This window comes from Scleropages formosus, chromosome 11 (assembly GCF_900964775.1).
Source record: "Scleropages formosus chromosome 11, fSclFor1.1, whole genome shotgun sequence".
NCBI lineage: Eukaryota > Metazoa > Chordata > Actinopteri > Osteoglossiformes > Osteoglossidae > Scleropages > Scleropages formosus.
The window spans coordinates 28,244,168-28,258,017 of NC_041816.1; the positions used below are offsets into that span (position 1 = coordinate 28,244,168).

The window sequence follows — 13,850 nt, forward strand, 5'->3', positions numbered from 1 at the left end:
TTGCGATTTTTCCACAGTAACTCAAAGGCTGTGATTTTCACTGTCATATTAAACCCCAGAATGCACCATGTGACCCCATCCGGTGTGTCGCCACTTGTCAGACAGCTGTATCCTTGGCCTGTGTTGTACCATTCGTGGATTATAGTACTTTTTGGGTGCCTGGCAATATGGGGGTGAATTTCAAACTGGTCCTTAAATACCGTTTTGTTACAAGTGCCTCTCGTACGTGTTTTAATGTGACCCACAGGCAAGGGAATGAAGAGAAGTGATGTTTACCATGTTAAAAGGATAAGAGTAAGGTGCACTCACCTTGGCACTATAGCCATATGAGTGGGCGGATGTCTCAGTCTCCACCCTGCACGGTCATGGTCGCGGTTACGGTCACACGTCTGAAGTCCTGGTCCTGGAGACCGGCTGTGTTTGAAGGTCTGCGTTCCCATCGAACACGAATCTGATTGCGACAACCTGACTCTGATGTGAAAAACGTGACATTTTTAGATCTGTGATCACCAGTGAGGTGTAGCGATAACAATACAATTCCTTCACCTTCCTTAGTTCATGTAATTGCTTAGTCCAAAAGTTTTCTATTTTTAACACATATTTTAGTGATTGAAACAACAAAGAATTGATCACCAGGAAATATAACGTGTTTGAAGGCACTGAGTACTCGTGTGCCTTCGTGTGGCTTTTTACTACGGTCTTTATTATTTGATAGGTGTATTTTGAGGGGGTTAAACGCAGCAGGTCCCCATGATCAGTACTGGGGAGCAGAGCTCTGATGTCACTTTGTTCACACCAGGCGTCCTCACTCCGGAAACCAGACAAGGACAATCTAGCGGGTCAGTGGGTGTCGGCGTTTAGTTGAGTATCGGGAACCCGACCGATCGGTCCAGTACAACCGTTGACCACGTCTCTGGGGTCATTCAGCAAAGGGACTGTAGCAGATCACTGAGCCTCAGCGAGGATTATTAAAACCCATGAGCGTTGTCCTGTCCACATGACACCATTTCATTAGTCCATGTGCAATTGTTTTATACTAATCCTGAAATGATTCTTTCTGATCTTATTCTATTTGTTACAGTTCCTATTATTGGTGTTATTATTATGACTATCATTATTATTATTGTTGTTCTTCTCCATGTATTGTTTAAAGATGATGTGTAGTTTTATGATTTTCTTTCTTGAAGTTGTCATTTCTAGTCCTGCTGGACAGGGACACAATGTGACGACCTTGTTGAAAACGCCCTTCGTGTTCGGTTCACTTTCAGGATGTGGTCTCTAATTTTGCGTCGTATGTTTTTCATGTCTCAGACATAATTGATTTCTGTTGATACATGAAATAAAGTAGTATATTTAAAAAATCTTTTAGTTATTAGTGTTATTTACCGCACCTGGAATTTTTGCAACTAATTGACGCTAATGATGACAATAATAGTAATAATATTTATGATAATAATTATTGAAAATAGGAATGATGTTTTGTCTGTTTTCACTTTTTTTATATTTCTCGAATTGAAACTCAAATAAAGTATTTTATAAAATGTCCTTTGTTATGTTACTGTGTGTATAATGGCGTCTCTCACCCACGGGTGTGTGAGGTGACTGTAGGAACGTTACCTGCGCAGGGATGAAGGGGATTTGGCCAAAACGGCACATGTGCTCGTACGGAACTCGGAATAACAGAAAAGCCTTCGGACGGGTCCTTGGGTCGACCGTCACGAGACTCGGCGTGCTGTACCCCGGTACGCAACAGCTGCTCGGACAACGTCTCTCCCATTCGAAAAGGACACCCTCCCTCTCAGCCACCAGTTACGAAAATGTCGTCCGCATCCAAGTTCTTAACTACAAGCAGGACTGGCGATTGCACAACCGCACAACCCTTCGTGCACAAATAAATCAACAAATACGTCATGTTATGATGTTTTGAGCTTTTTTCCCCGAAAGCGGTGCCGTGTTGATCACGAGAGCCGTGTCCCTCAAGAAGGACTTACATGTTGTTTGCGTTGCATCACCGGTTGTGTTGGTGACGATACAGGTTTCTTTGTGGGGAACCACCTTGGGGGCTTAAAGGGTTGTTTTGAACGCACTGCTGGGATCACGGGACACGGATTGTTGGGGGGGGCGGCGGTGGAAGAGTCCCAGCTGGAACTCTCGGCTTGAGCACAATTCCATCCACAACATCTGGAATTATGACTGCATTCTTACAGCCGTGGTCACACAGAGAGGGCGAAACGGTGCGTGTGAGAAGAGGGGGCCTTCTCGACAAACAAGTCTCTCCTTCCTGACCCATTTCGAAACCTGCGATGTCTCCATGCCTCAGCCTTCAACCCCCCACCCTCCTCCCCTTCAACCCCTTGGATTTACTGTCAACGTCCTCATTGGCTCACGACGCGAAAGGACTCTTTACGAGGCTCTTTAACCAAAAATGCTCCACGTCTCTCACCCCCCCCGGCTCTCATTTCACCCGTCTACCATATTTTTCTCTCTCTGTTCCTCCTCCTAAAGCCCCTTATTAAACTGTGCTCCACCGAGCAGAACAATTTCACCCCCGCATCTCATTTCGTCGAGGCTTTTGCAGGGAGAACGACACTTTTTCTACCTGTTTGTGTTCCTCCCACTGCTTCCGTGCAGGAAATATTCATTCTGGCTGTCAATGATGAAAGCCGCGTCATCCATCCATTTTCAGCAACCACCTAAGTGCTCAGGGCATGGTGACGCAGAGCCTATACTGGGAAACGTAGGGCGTTGGGTGGGGTGCGTTCAGGGCAGGATGCCAGTCCGTCAGTGGGCATCGCACACTCACACGAAGTCACACAGCAAGGCCAGTTCAGAGCCACTGACACACTTGAGCTGCAGGTCTTTGGATGGACGAAAGAAAAATAATTATTAATAGTCAGGGCTGCACTTGAATTTACAACCGTGAAGTTTTGAAGCAACCCTTCATGATAAGAGGACATAAAATATTACTTTAATAGACTAAGTCTAGTAATCATACAATATACAGTATATGGTATTTAGAAATATATTAATGATACATAATTACTAAGTCTAATAATAGTATAATTCCAGTAATAATAAATATATTACTGGAGTTATATTATTACTAAGTCTAGTAATAATTTTAAAAATGTATGTAAAAATATGCTTCTTCTTACAATAATAATAACAGCATGGAGACTGATGGCATAATTTAATTCAGGGTGGGACCATTTGGGTCCGGAGAACAAGCCCATATTATAAAATTAAGGGCTTTATTTGAACCTTTTAAATCCACTTTAAGTGTTTTAATGTATTTTCTAATACCTGAAAAATGTTAGAAAGCTGTGTATTTTTGTGAATTCCTCTCTGGTTCCTTTTCGCACTGAACTGTTTCCTTCTTCCTCTCTACATCTGGTTTGCCGATCATCTCCTCCCGTCTCCTCTGGAGAACCCATTTCTCCGGCATGTTGGCTTCGGTCTACGGTTCGAACGCGAGGGACACATAGTCCGGCTCCGTCTCCATCGTTTATGCACTAAAGCCCATAGTTACACTTTCCCATAATTCCCTGCATGTCAGGATGGGATGGACTGGGGATCCAGTATGTTATGAAGACAGGGACATGTGGGGTTGGGGCATCACATGGGAATGCAGCTGCTCTCACATAGGGTGTCTGAAGGGGAATGCAAAGTGTGTGTGTGTGTGTGCGCGCGTGCGCGCGCATGCGCAAAGATGCAGCCATTCTGTCCCCACACTTTTCTAGTGGCTGTGCTCTCGCGGTCAGGAAGTGGTTGCGGTCAGGGCTGCGATTTTCACCATGTGTGTCAGTAACCTACATCACACGCACACAGCGCACACGTCACACAACACACACCTACAGCAACATCCTGACCTAAATACCGGTACCCCTTTATTTTTCCGCACAGGAAACACCACCCCTGCACTATGCATGCAAGTGTGTGTGTGTGTGTGTGTGAAACCTGGAGGTTGTTGCTACTATGGTGTAGCAACAATCTCCAGGTTTCACCACACATATACACACAGAGACAGGGAGGTGTACGGCCGATGAGGGAGCCCAAGAGGTCTATGGCTGTCGCTTCTGCTCCAAGACCTCTGAATATGGCATTAGCAGCACTGGAAAAATCCAGTGGAAAAAATGCCCCCCCCCCCGCCCACTCCCCTCTCTCCTCCCCTTACAGCAAACAGTGTGTTTTGGGGAGTGTGTGACTGCTGGACCCTCTCCGGAGCTCCATTTTTCGCCCGGTTTGCAAGGAGTGAGCTCCACACGCCTCGACCGGCCACACTACCCTCCACCCCCCCCCCCCCCCCCAGGATTCGAGCTAAAGAGGAGACGCACTTTGGAGCGGCACAGCACAGAGACAGAGATCTTTCCCAGGCGTCCACGTCCTGTTGGTCCGTCCACACTGCTGAGTACGCAAAGCTGTGAAACCGCCGCAGTTACAAGGTTCGTTCCGAGTCCGTGAAAAACACTCCGAGCCTCTGTCTGTGTGTGTGTGTGTGTTTTGGGGTTTACGTGGCGGGTTGGGCCAGCAGTTTAGCTCTGATTGTAGGAAGTTAAATGTTCAACACGTCTCTCTCACTCAGGCCTTGCGCAGCACTCTGGGCTGGGCAGGAAGTCACTTCCTGGGCAGCAGATGCTGAATCAGGCTATGCGGACGGGCCCGGAGCAGGAGAGCTTCACCTCGACCCATTTGGAGCTGCCAGGAAACCCCCCCCCCCCACCCCGACGCACCCCCCCGAGTCTCAAGGCTTCGCCACTTCCTTTTCAACTCCTACCCCCATGTCTGTCCTCGCCTGTGTCTGCCCTAATGGACTGGTTCTGGTACCACCACCATCCCCCCCCCACACACACACACATCCCGAAAAAGGGCCACATCTGGTTCTCGTTCCCAAATAGAAAACAAAAAGAGTAGAGGGGGAAGGAGAGCGAGTGCAGAGCGAGAGATACCCAAAGGGCCCACATCTGAAGCATCCTGAGGGAGAGGGGCACGGTCGTTGCACATGGGCCCCACGGTGTGGTTTCCCCTCCCAGTGGGAACTTGCTTACAACGACAAAAATTGTGCTTTTAACTGCATGGTAAATGCTGTCTCCTTTTATTGCGGCCCTCTGAGACTTTCCGGGGCAAATGGCGGCCATGGGTTCGTCCACCTGGGGCAGAACGGTGGGTAGGCTTCAGCACCAGTTCAAGAACACTCCTACTCTACGGTGTGAGTTACGTAGCCATTTATACAGCTGGGCCCTTTTTACTGTAGCAAGGAGGTGGAATCGAACCTGGATCATCGGGTCCAAAGGCAGCAGTACTGCTACTACCTTAAATTCATTTCAGTTTATGTCTATAGGCACTATTCTCACACAGTGACATGGCTCGTGGAACTAAGGCCCAAGAGACATAACGATTGAGATAAAAGGTTAGCATCACTTTGAATTAGCTGTACGTTAGATAAAGTAAGCAAACTGGCAACTGAGGAGAGGACAACAAAAAACTCCCAACCAAAAGACCAAACGAGAAAATAAACCTCTGGGGGTCCAAGTGCCAGCAGCCACACACTCCTCCTGGGCATTCTAGATAGAAAAAAAAGACTTGTACACCAATTTATAACACTGCTACAGTCACTGGAAGGCAATAAGTTGAGGTCCAGATGCAGGTATGTTGATTTCATCCATAATGGCAGGCAGTCAGCACACAAGCCCTTGTAAATCCTTGAGAAATCGGTAGCAGATGGGGTAGTGCAGACATACAGTATCTACAGTAAGACCCACCCTCGGCACATGGTTAGTTTATCATGCTGTCTCGCCGCTATGCATTGCTGGATGAGTCCTGTCTCTTAGTGCAGTGCTCACTGTGTGCTCCTGCTGGTCCAATGTACCCATGTCCCATGTCCAATAGGTGTGTAGGCTATGTGCTGCATTAGCATATTTAGAAAAGCAGTAATAAGTGTGTTTGTGCATCTGATGGGCGGCACTAAGAGGTCACACCCTGACCGAAGGCTGGACAGTCAGCCGAGCGCAGCTGCGCTACAGAGAAAACTGCATGAGACAGGAAAAATGTGCGTCTCGGCGAGTGAGACCAAATTACAGTGCAGCACTACTGAGGTCAGCAAGAGCAGCAGCGGGACCTGAGCGGCAGACGGAGATGAAAACGAGGAAGGGGGAGGCAAACAAAGCGGCTAGACGGCAAGTCTGTCAACAGCAGGAACCTAGAAGGTCAAGAGGAGTCCAAACTCCTGGGGAGGGTAAGATGGCGACTCCTGCAGACGCAGTGGCTCGGCCCTCCCTCAGTATAGCAGTAGCTTTTAGTGTATATTACCGGTATGCCAGTACTGCCAATACCCCATATTACAGTCTCAGCTACTTTTCACCAGAGACCACCACAGATTCAGATGTGACACCACTTTCACCCCTTCAGAGATCCTACGCCCCCCGAAGCCCATAACAATTGCCATCCAGAGCAGAGGGAGAGGAAACAGAAGCGGGGACGTGAGCCCGGGCCACTTGCTCGGCTAGAGGCTAACCGTACAGACCAGCGCTTCCAAACCTGTTCCTCGCCACCTCCAGGTCTATTGCCAACAAGAAGGACGAGATCGGAAGCGAATCGGAAGAGCGGAGGAGGAGGACTGCGCGTCTATGTGAACGACAGTTGGTGCGGTAGGCTATACATTCCCCCACAAGCAGAGGCTACGTTAGCATTAGAAAAGCTACATGAAAGGACTTCAAAGTTTCAATCTAATTCTTGTTTTTAGTATTCTTTCATTCTGCTGCTGTTGTTCTGAGGGCTGCCACACAAAATTTCATCGTATTGCATACAGTGACAATAAAGTATCTCATCTCAACTAGGGTGGCTTTGAAATTGTACTCCACATAATGCCAAGACTAACTGCAAGGACATATGCAGCTTTTGCACTACAGTACAGTAAAAGCATGTACAGTTGACCCTTGAACAACACGGGGGTTAAAAGTGTTGACCCCTGCGCAGTTGAAAATCCGCATATAACTTTTGACTCCCAAAAACAGAAGTACTAAATAGCCTATTGTTGACCGGAAGCCTTCCCGATGACAGTTGATTAACACATATTTTGCATATGTATTATATACTGTATACTTACAGTAAAGTAAGCTAGAGAAAATAAAATGTTAAGAAAGAGAAAATACGAGAAGTTTACATCGTCTGTTTACAAGATGAATCGCTTGTCCGTCAGTACCTACATCAATATTGTCTTATATGATACAAACCACTACTTGTTATAGGTATTATGTGTATATTTTATGGTAGTAAATTATAAAATAGACTAGTATCTACATATATCTTATGCATTCATGACATATCTAACGTTTTCTTAATTTTTTCGATATTTCTAAGCTACACAGTTCACCTGCAAGATTTTTCAAATGGTTGCAAATCCCCAAAAAATTTTCCAATATATTTCTAGAAAAAAATCTGCGTATAAGCGGACCCGCACAGTTCAAACCCGTGTTGTTCAAGGGTCAACTGTACATTAAATAGTGTCACGGGCTGCGGCGCAAAACTGACACACTCGGGCCCTTAGTCCTCACTGTTGTCTTCAAGTCCGGCTTCCAGCATACAAAATGGAGGCTCGCTGCACAGAAATAAGAGCAACGCGCTACCGCCTCCTGCGGGACGAAGCTGGTACTGCAGTCCAATCCATTGGCATCTGTGAGATAATGGATCAAGCTCACTGTTTGATGCAGATGTTTGATGCAGCTACAGAAAACACTGGAGAAAATATATTATTTAAGCATGTATAGAGTAGTATTGTGGTCTGGCATAGGCATTAAAATAAATCCAAGGCAATGGGTTTTAATAGACTTAATCAATGTGCTGGCAAATATACCAAAGGGGGAAATAGAGCCACTTCCTGGAGCCAATGATTCAGCAGTGAATAAACTTCAAGTTTTGGGGCCCATGAGAAGAAAATTAAAACAGCACTTTCAACAATAAAGAGGCACTCTCTCCCACCCTTCACTCCCTATGCATTAAAACGCATTTAAATACTCAGGTTTAGCTTCATTCCACAGACACTGCACTGTACTTTGATCTTCACTACAATAAACTAGTTAGAATGCTGTGCCCAACTTGTAAATTCATGCCCTGTACATTGAGTGTGAGTAGACCTGTCCCTGGGTCAGGAGGCCAGATCCTCTATTTCCACAGTGGTCTGAGTGCCGTGGCGGGGGGAAGACACAAAACACAATCAGGCTGCTGGTCACATGACCACTTTCCTGCAGCAAGTCTCCCGAGGGGCACGATGAAAACAGAAAGAAGCAAAGAGGGTGTGTTATTTTCTTACAACAAATTCTTTATTTCTTGGTCTTTAGAAGTAGCTTTCCCTTTGGTTTCAGAAGCTGAGATTTCTTCTTTTCCCTCATAATCTGCTCCTCCTCTTTCTTCACCCTCCACTTCTGCATTCCCGCTTCCATCTCTGTGCTGAGCACTACAACCCGTCTCTAAGGGGAAAGAATACGTTGGAATAAATGGTAGCGTAGTGGTCAGAGCTGCTACCTTTGGACCCACAGGTTCGATCCCCATCTCCAGCTGTAACACCTTTGAGCAAGGTACTTACGCTAAATTGCTCCAGTAAAATTACCCAGCTGGGTAAATAATTGCAGATCCCTTAACACTGTAAGCTGCTTTGGAAAAAAAGGTGTCAGCTAAACAAATAAATGTAAATTAAAGAGTGGCATGGTGGCACAGTGAGTAGCACTGCTGTCTCATAGTGCCTGGGTGGTGCAAGAGGATGTGGGTTCAATCCCCACTCAGTCTATGTGGTGTTTACATGTTTCCCCTGGGTGCTCTGGTTTCCTCCCAAAGACATGCTGTTCAGGTTCACCCATCGTGTGTGAGTGATAGAAAGATTGTGTTCCACTGATTTTTGTGATTTACACCTTGTGTTTCTTTCCTTGAGTTTTTTTTCTTTCCTTATGTCCTGACAATTTATGTCATAGGCTGCTGAGAGGATTCACAGAGTAAGAATTTCATTGTATGGTGTAACAAACTGTTTACTGTACACATGACAATAAACTCTTGAATCTGATGTATGGATGAGTGACCCATTGGAAGTAGTGTATCTAGCAGTGCAAGTCACCATAGTGAATAAGGTGTGTGAGCTGATAATGCTACATAGAGTTCACCGGAAGTTGCTTTGGAGAAAAGTGTCTGCTAAATAAATAAATGTAAAGAGCACACACACACTACAAGAAACACACACTGAAATAAAGAGATTTTAATACTCGCATTGAAATAGCAGTGATTTTCCAACCAGCTCCTGAATGACTGCTTGCAATTACATTCCATCATTTACTTTGTGCATTTCAAAGGACAAGCAAAACAGACACACACACACACACACACACACACACACACACACACACACACACACACACACACAAAACTGCCTATAAAACAGTGCGCAGTTCTTACCGCAAACTCTTCCCTCTCCTTTTGCCTCCGCAGCTGTCCTTTCATAAGGGGCGCAGGGCGACCGTCTGCAGAGAGTCACCGTTAGTCACTTGGGACACAAACTGTGTCACTGTCTCCCTCTCTCTCTCACACACACACACACACACACACACACCACACACACACACACACCATACAAGGTGTCATGTAACATCTGAACACACCACAAAAGCCAGTTAATGAAAAAAGCACTTAGTAATGACACACACAAAACAGAGACAGAGCTCTCGTGTGGAGTGTGTGTTCCAAGTGTGAAGGCACACAGCATCTCCACTACATGAGTTGCACGCACTTCTTATTTGAGGCCATGTCTCACTGTAAGACATTTTACATGCAGCAGATATGAACCCACAGAGATTCATTTGAACCTGAATTAAAACTGAAATCCAGAAAACAAGTATGTGTTTATGGCTTTACTTAACAATAATTCCTCTTAATAGTAAATATTTTTACAATTGTTAATTTTGCCCCAGTCAGACTGCCGCACTCCCCCACACAGTGTGGTGGAATGACCTCCCTCTGTCCCTCAGAACTACTGAATCCCTTTCAAGATTCAAGAATGGTCTCAAGACGCATCTCTTTCAGACTCACTTCTCTACTGATGACCTTTGTGCTCCATAAATTTACTTTATATCATTTGTCACAAAACCTCTGTATGCTACACCTCATAAATGTTATATTTAATGTAATCCAGTTTAAAAATGTCTGCTCTTTACCAGGTCTATATGCAGCTGCCCATGTAATGTATGTTACATTGTTTTAAATATTTATAGTTTTTGCAACCGACTGAAGTTTGTGTCAAACGAGGGAACAAATGAAATTGTGTTTCATATTTATAAGCTTTGTGTTACTTCTTAGGAAAAGGTTCCCGCTACACGGTGTTGCCCTTAAGGACACACTCTCTGTCCGTATTTGTGTCGTGTAGCGAGGAGTGTCTGCTGAGCCCGGGGAGGGGGCACTTACCAGCGAAAGACCAGTCTGGGAGGTCGGTTAAGGGGCCGTATTCCGATCCCGAGCGAGCCAAGCCGTGTCTGTAAGAGCGAAGACAACACGGAACACGCTGAGCTCACTCTTTTCAGCTTTTTCAACACTATGATGCCTCTATTTGTAAACATCTGGTGGCCTGGTGTTTAGAGCTGCTGCTGCTGTCTTTGGACCCAAAGGTCACAGGTTTGAATCCCACCTCCAGCTGTAATACTGTACCATTGAGCAAAGTACTTATAGAACAAAACCATCCAATATAAATGGGAAAATCATTGTAAGCAGCATAAATGAGAAAACTGGAATAATATTTAATTATTATTTTTAAAAAAAATCAATAAGGGAAAGTGAAAACCGTGTAATATGTATTTTACTGTGATGAAGAGCTGGTGGAGAGACACACTGAATTTGGACGTGTGTGTGTGGGTGTGTGTGTGTGTGTCACTCACTCCAGCCTCCACTTGCTCCCCGCGTGTGAGACGATGCTCTGGGAGAAACAGCGACACGAGTGCTTGGCACCTGTGAAGCACACATTCCAGTGAGCCCCAGCTAAGATGGATCCGTTAAGGACAGAGAGGGACACGTAGAAAATGCTCGCTTTAAAACTGCATGATTATAATCAACGAACAAGAAGACCACACACACACACACACACAGTAACTCCTCAGATTACAAACAACGATCCACGGTATCATTAGCAAAACACTACTTTACTTTATAATTATAAAATAACAGGTAACCCGAAGCAATCAGTACAATTTAACTTTAAAATTCAAGAAAAAAAAGCGAGATGAAATAGCTTTAAATGCCCTCTTCTCCTTACCTGCACTACAGAGAATCCTTACGGTGCCCGCCATCTTGAGCACCCGTACGGCAGCTCAACCAGGCCAAAAGACGTGACTAAAACGCGTTGCCGTTTAATTGAACCGCTGGGTGGCGCGTGAACGCACGGGCGGGTCCCCGTTTCATTGACTCAGAGGCGCGTTTCAACTAAATTAATAAAAGCTGATTATGTTGACTAGTAATGATACTCCGAATTCTTATTAAAAATTACATTTTTATAGATGACTGCCACAAAATACCAAAAAATATTCTTCGTTTACTACAATTTTACTGTGTACCCTGGAAGAAAGTGCATTTTCTGGCAGTATTGTACTTCACTTACTATATTTCACAAAGGTGCAGATTTCTTGTCGTATTTGGCCCTTTCAGGTTCAAAATAAGTATTTTGCCATTTTACACATTTTATCATCATCTGCACATAAAAATATACTACAGTATACAACAATTAGGATTAAAATATGGTTAAAAATTTGATGATCACGTGTTTGTATCTAAAGCTCTTAGTCTATTGTGAGATTCACTCGTCTTTCACCTGAGCTGGAGGAAAACCTCTGCTATTTAAAACAGCAGGAACATTTTACTTTTCCCATGTTTTTTTTTTCCATCATGAAGCATTACTGTGTTTTACACTGTATTCTCTTGTACTGCAGTAGTGACTTGTTTATGCACATCTGTGATTTTGTTTCCGTTCCCAGGTGTTTTGTGTCTTGCTGCGCTTTCGTTCAACGTCTCGCGTCACCATGTCGGACCAGCAGTTGTACAAAAACACGTTTATGGAATCGCAGTCACACGCAAAATGCTGCCCTTCAACTGTCCTGGTAGATGTTTCTGCTGGTCCGGAGTGCTGGTGAAGTGGTGTGTGTGGGAGGGCACTGGCTATCTAGAAGCCTCCACCACAACTATGTGTCCCGCCCTGCAGGACAAAAGGAATGTGTGGGGGCTCCGCAACCGCTGACAGGAGGCATGATGTTCAATAGCAGTTATTGTATTAAGTTACATATCTACACACTTGTGCTTCTCTGTGCTCTATCAGCATCGTTTCATTTATGTTTATGAAGATTTTTCCACTATTTTCCCCACTTTTCAGTTTGCCGCAACTCTGGGACAAGTTGTATACTTCCCCTGTGCTCTTACACATGCTTTGTGTTGTAATTATTATTAGAATTATTATTATTATTTGCAATAGCAAAAAGGCATTGGAGCAGAACTGAACTCTCTGAAGTGGCAGCTGGAGGAAGAGCAAAGAGGAGGCGGTGGCTGAACAATGGCCGGGGCTCAACAGGGCTCTGAGTCATCACGACGGCTCCTTTGATTGCCATGCAGGCTCCAGCTTGTACTGAAAACACCTGGCCCAGGGGAGACGGGGACAAGGGGAAAGGGTCTTTATTTCACTATTACTCTGTGCCATATGCAGAATACGGTAACATTTACAGGGCCGTGCAGCGGTGCTGCTGCCTCGCAGTGCCTGGGTTCTTTGTGCGTGGGTTCGAATGTGGAGTTTGTGTGTGTTCTCCCCCGTTTGAATGGGTTTCCTCCCCCAGTCTGAAGACATGTATTTCAGAGACCCTGTGATGGACTGGTGTTCGGTCCAGGGTGTACCCCTCCAACCTTAGTGCCCGGTGATTCTGGCATAGGCTCCTGACCAGTGTGACTCTGGTAAGGACAAACGGTTAATAAGTGAGTGAATAATATATATAACCAGTATTCTGTAAAATGTATAAATGCAGGAAGACTAAAGCAAAGACGAGAGAGCATGTCAGCGACGCATCCGTCAAGTTACAAGAAATATTTCATGTGCGCCCCCATTTTCACTTTAGTTTTCATACACATCTGGGGGTTCTGAGCCCACACTAGATTCTTACACTTGTGGACTGTGTCCTGTGTTTTTTCTGACCTCTAAATCCAGGAAGATGAAAGTAACAGCTAAACAGTTGTATTTTAATAACAATACCACTTCTACCAGTTCCATCACATACAAATCACAGCACAAAGCAAACACTTCTTGGGCCTTGAACAAGTTCCATGCCGTAGGCAACTTCACACTCATTCCACTAAGGCTCTACTTCAAAGTGACTTGGAATGTTAAGCTGCTTATAATGGTTTGCCTATTTATACAGCAGGGTAAGTTTTACTAATTTACCGTAAGTACCTTGATCCCAGGTTCTACATCAAGAGGTGGGATTTGAACCCAAATTATTTCAAGTGCAAGTGGATGAAACACAACAAGAACTAAGGAGGAAAGTACACAATATGCTGTTAAACCCAGTGTTATCAAGAAATTTATATGCAGCTATGAAAAAATGATTCAGATAAGTGAAATGTATTTTCCCAGAAGCTAAAAATAGGTGCCACCCAAGATGCACTGCCATGTTTTCCCCAAAAACATGTTTCTGAGGAGAAACCAACACCGATAGGTAAAACTTTACAACATTATATAATTAGGCTGAAAAAACAAATGTATTTAATGATTTTTGTTTTTACTTTTAAGGAGCGCAGTTGGAGAAGCTGCACTCACACGAGATGAACATCACAGCCCAAGAACCTTTTCTGTA

At 44.8% G+C, this 13,850-nt stretch overlaps 1 protein-coding gene across 2 annotated transcripts; it reads right to left on the reverse strand.

Moving 5' to 3' along the window:
* Window positions 1-8,293: 8,293 nt before the first annotated feature.
* On the reverse strand, window positions 8,294-11,343 carry LOC114911937 (39S ribosomal protein L52, mitochondrial-like). 2 transcript variants are annotated; one of them, XM_029256484.1, is made up of 5 exons: window positions 11,279-11,343; window positions 10,905-10,974; window positions 10,438-10,505; window positions 9,436-9,500; window positions 8,294-8,462 (listed from the first exon to the last, which is right to left on the reverse strand). In XM_029256484.1, the coding sequence occupies exons 1-5, from the start codon at window positions 11,310-11,312 to the stop codon at window positions 8,316-8,318; spliced, it is 384 nt and encodes a 127-aa protein (XP_029112317.1). In that variant the 5' UTR covers window positions 11,313-11,343; the 3' UTR covers window positions 8,294-8,315. The 2 variants fall into 2 exon arrangements, with proteins under 2 accessions (XP_029112317.1, XP_029112316.1); XM_029256483.1 differs by having other exon boundaries at window positions 10,905-11,004; window positions 11,279-11,318.
* Window positions 11,344-13,850: the final 2,507 nt, after the last annotated feature.